The 4,538-nt window shown below is 58.5% G+C and overlaps 1 protein-coding gene across 1 annotated transcript; it reads left to right on the top strand.

Moving 5' to 3' along the window:
* Positions 1-149: 149 nt before the first annotated feature.
* Positions 150-4,493, top strand: LOC112463685 (the record flags this gene model as incomplete). The annotated part of the gene is made up of 1 exon (XM_025030197.1): positions 150-4,493. A coding segment is annotated over exon 1 (4,344 nt), but the record flags the coding sequence as incomplete, so codon positions are not given.
* Positions 4,494-4,538: the final 45 nt, after the last annotated feature.

Below are 4,538 nucleotides of genomic sequence, written 5' to 3'. Positions count from 1 at the left end.
ACTCTCATTAACTTTTGAACTCTAAATCCTAAGCCCATTCGCGCACATTTTTTGGTCCTTCGAGCCGGATTTCCGTGACCGGTATCCGCGAAGTGTGTGAGTGGGAATTACGGTGAGCTTCTCGTGCTTCGAGTGACCGCCGAAGAACAATGCCTATCGACACCGAAACTCTGATTCGCTCGCAAACCGAGCTGCACGGCCGCATTTCGCGTGCTTACGAGAACTTGAAAAAGTCGGGAACTACCAAGGTCACCCTGGGAGTGGCTGAGGCTCGTCTCCAAGGACTGGAGTCAAACTGGGCTAAATTCGAAGCCCAGCATGAGTCGATATTCGACACGCCCTGGGAAAGAATTAAGGAGCTTGACTACGTCAAGCAAAGCGTGTTCGCTCTCGCCGAGGAAGCGTATCTACATCAGAAGGGCATCTTCCTGGACCTCGTACGGTCCTTGAAGGCGAAGGAAGACGCCGCATCCTCGACGGCCGGTCAAGAGACGGCGACGGTGACGTCTCGCACCGCGCTGCCTCGCATTCAGCTGCCTGAGTTCACCGGGAAGTACGAGGACTGGCCAGCGTTCCGGGACCTGTTCCTGTCCATCGTCGGCAAGGACACGGCGGCGACGCAGGTAGAAAAGCTACATTATTTAAAGAGCTGCCTAAAAGGTGAGGCTGAATTGCTTATTCGGAACGTGACTACGACCGGTGAGAATTACGAACGCGCGTGGAACCTGCTTAGTTCGTATTACGAGAATAAACGCTTGCTAGTGCGCGCATATCTCGCGAATTTCGTCTCCCTACCGAAAATGAAGAGCGAGTCCGCGGTCGAATTGCGAAAGATATTCCACGGCGTGAAGGCAACCGTCAGTTCGCTGGACGGGATCGGCCGACCCGTGAGTCGCTCCGAGGATTTGTTCGTGTACCTCGCCGTCGAACTCCTCGATCCGCGTTCGCGTCGCGAGTGGGAGACCTTAATTAGTGAGACCAACGAGCCGCCGACGTATTTCGAACTGGAACAATTTCTCGACCGCCGCTTGCACGCGTTGGAATCGATGCTACCCGTTAGAGTGGACAGTGCCGCGAATAAGTCGGGAAACGGAACGGCGAAATCAGCTCGGAGTCATCTCGCGAGTAAACAGGGGGGTAAGTCCGAGGGCAAGCGTGGCCGCTGCCCGCTCTGTACTAAGGAGCACATTTTAATGTTCTGCGACGAATATAAAAAGAAGACGGCTCAAGAGCGACGGCAGTTCGTCGAAGAAAAGAGCCTATGTTTCAATTGTCTCGGTCGACACAAGGTGAGCGAGTGCGTCGTGAAGAAAAACTGCTCGGCGTGCGATGCCCGTCACCATTCTTCGATCCACGACGCGTGCCGCGAAACCGAGATCGCGAAGACGTCGCATGTGGTACGCGGAGCTCCTGTTAAGCCGGTGGCCGTGCTCCTCGCCACCGCTCGCGTTCGCGTCGCCGATCATTTCGGCGCCTGGCATTCCGCGCGCGCTTTAGTTGACCAGGGATCAGAGATTTCGATGATTTCCGAAAGACTCGCGCAGCAATTGAAACTTCCGCGATTGCCCGTGTCGATTTCGGTTTTCGGGATCGGCGGACAAAAGACTAGCACTGCGCGAGGCCGTGTCTCGCTGTCAATGTCGCCGCGGTCGGGTGGAGCAGCAATGGCGATTTCGGCCATTATTCTCCCTCGTCTCTCTGCTTACGCGAGTGGAACCTCAGCCGTCGCGATGTCCTGGGCGCACATTCGTGGCCTGAGTCTAGCAGATCCGGACTACTCCGCGTCCGATGCTATAGACGTGCTACTCGGAGCCGACGTCTACGCCGCCATCCTCCGACAAGGGCTCCGTCGGGGTGGCAATGGCGAGCCAGTCGCCCAGAATACGACGCTGGGCTGGATAATCTCGGGCTCCGTCGGGGAATTGAGCTCTGGCCATTCGGCACAGGCCTTCCAATGCCGGGTCGAAGAGGATCTAGCGGACATGGTTCGCCGTTTCTGGGAGCAGGACGAAATTCCGTCTACGTCTAGCGTGATTCTCAGCCAAGAAGATCGGGAGTGCGCGGAGCATTTCGCTCGCACGCATAGACGCAATGCCTCCGGTCGGTACGTCGTGCGTCTTCCCGTAAAAAGTCCGTTGCCGGATCTCTCGGACACGCGTCGCGTAGCAGTGCGGGTGTTAAAGCACATGGAAGGAAGATTCGCGCGGGACGCCTCCTTCCATGCGTTATACCGCGATTTCATGCGTCAGTATGCCGAGCTGGGGCACATGACGCCGATTCCTCCGAACGCGAACGGGAACGACAAACCGCGTTGCTACCTTCCGCACCACGGCGTGATGCGAGAATCGAGCACCACAACGAAATTGAGGGTCGTCTTCAACGGGTCGACCACCGTTCCCTCCGGAGAGTCCCTCAACCGGCATTTAATGGTCGGTCCTAATCTGTTGCCGCCGCTAATAATTCTTATCATAAAGTGGCGTCGACATCGGTTTGTCTTCGCTACCGACATTGAGAAAATGTACCGACAGATCGTGGTGGATCCGGAGGACAGGGACATGCAGATCATCGTGTGGCGGAACGATCCTAGCGAGGAGATCCAGGATCACTGGCTAAATACGATCACCTACGGCCTGACGTGCTCTCCCTACTTAGCCATTCAATCGCTGCGTCAGCTAGCCGCCGACGAGCGAGAGAAGTGGCCGCTCGGCGCGGCCGTCTTGGAGGACGAGACGTACATGGACGACGTCTTGTCGGGGGCGGCTACTATTCCGGCAGCCAAGGCCATCCAACGACAACTCGTGCAGATCTGTACGGCGGGCGGCTTCCCGCTCAAAAAATGGTCTGCGAACGATGACGCGCTGCTCGAGGATCTACCCGTGGAAGACCGACTACAGCAGGAACCCCGGGGCTGGCAACCCGGCGAGAGCCACCTCACCCTGGGCCTGCGCTGGCATCCTCGGGACGACTGCTTCGCCTTTGCTATTCGGCTGCCTCGAGTCGAGACGTTCTCGAGGCGAGCGGCGCTCTCGCTTACGGCGCGGCTGTTTGACCCGCTGGGCTGGCTAGCCCCGGTCACAGTACGCGCCAAGATTATGATTCAGTCGACGTGGCTGCTTGGCATAGACTGGGATACGCCGCTGCCCGACGACGACTCTCGACGATGGCACGCGTTGCAGGACGAGCTGCCCCTCCTCGAGGCCATACGCATACCGCGATGGCTGACGTGCGGACCCGAGGGACGCCGGATTGAAATCCACGGCTTTTCGGACGCCTCGGAACGAGCTTACGCCGCCGTTATTTACGTGCGGACCGAAGACGAGAGCGGGAGGGTCGAAGTCAGAATGGTGGCCGCCAAAACCAAAGTCGCTCCCTTGAAGCAGGTGACGCTACCGAGGCTCGAGTTAAGCGCTGCCAAGCTCCTAGTTCAGCTGGCAGCTCCCGTTCAGCTCACTCTCGAGGCGAGGGAAGCACCGCTTTATTGCTGGACCGATGCCAAGGTGGTGTTGGGCTGGATTCGCGGCCACCCCGCCAATTGGAAGACGTACGTGGCTAACCGAGTGAGCGAGATCCAAACCTCGCTACCTAACGCACAGTGGCACCACGTCTCAGGACGAGATAATCCGGCGGATTGTGCCTCGCGAGGACTTTCTCCACAAGAGCTGCTCGACCACCAACTCTGGTGGCAAGGGCCCCCATGGCTTCGAACGGAGGCCGGACCGTGGGGAACTTCTTCATCGATGACCGAACTGCAGGACGACCTTCCGGAGCGCCGAGCGTTGGCTCACGCCGCTGCGACTTCCGCCAAGGCGATCGACGAGTCCCCGCTTCTTACGGCGCACTCGTCACTCCTACGCCTGCTGAGGGTCACCGCCTGGTGCCGTCGCTGGCTGGCTCGCACGGGTCGAGTGAGGATTCGAGAGGCTTCGATTCCACTAACACTCGGAGCTGGGGACCTCGAAGAAGCTCGCCGGTGTTGGCTGCGAGTCGTACAGGCAACTCACTTTCAAGAGGAGCTCGCGACAATACGGAGAGGAGAACCGCTGCCATCTCGGAGCTGCCTGGCCAAGTTAAGTCCTTTTCAGGACGAACACGGCCTCCTGCGTGTCGGTGGCCGCCTGAGAAACTCCCTGCTCGCGCTGGATGCGAAGCACCCTGTAATTCTGCCGAGCGGGTCGCACTTCACGGGCCTGGTCATTGACGCGCACCACAGAAGGACTCTACACGGCGGCGTTCAGATGACTCTTGGATCACTCCGCCAAGAGTATTGGTTACCGAAAGGCCGCGCGCTGGTCAAAAACCGAATACACCGCTGCGTAACTTGTTTGCGATGGCGGGCGGCCTCACCTCAGCCGATTATGGGAGACCTGCCACCGTCGAGAGTAATTCCAGCTCGGCCGTTCTTGAATACCGGGGTCGATTACGCCGGACCAGTGTGGCTGCGGACGACCAGAGGCCGAGGCCATAGCGCCTGCAAGGCGTTCATAACTGTTTTTGTCTGTTTGAGTTCTAGGGCTGTCCATCTCGATGTTGCCTCTGAC

This window comes from Temnothorax curvispinosus, unplaced genomic scaffold (genome assembly GCF_003070985.1).
Source record: "Temnothorax curvispinosus isolate PA1 unplaced genomic scaffold, ASM307098v1 QBEX01001453.1, whole genome shotgun sequence".
Lineage (NCBI taxonomy): Eukaryota > Metazoa > Arthropoda > Insecta > Hymenoptera > Formicidae > Temnothorax > Temnothorax curvispinosus.
Note: the sequence above shows the minus strand (reverse complement) of the source record. Positions and strands in the feature narration are given on the sequence as shown.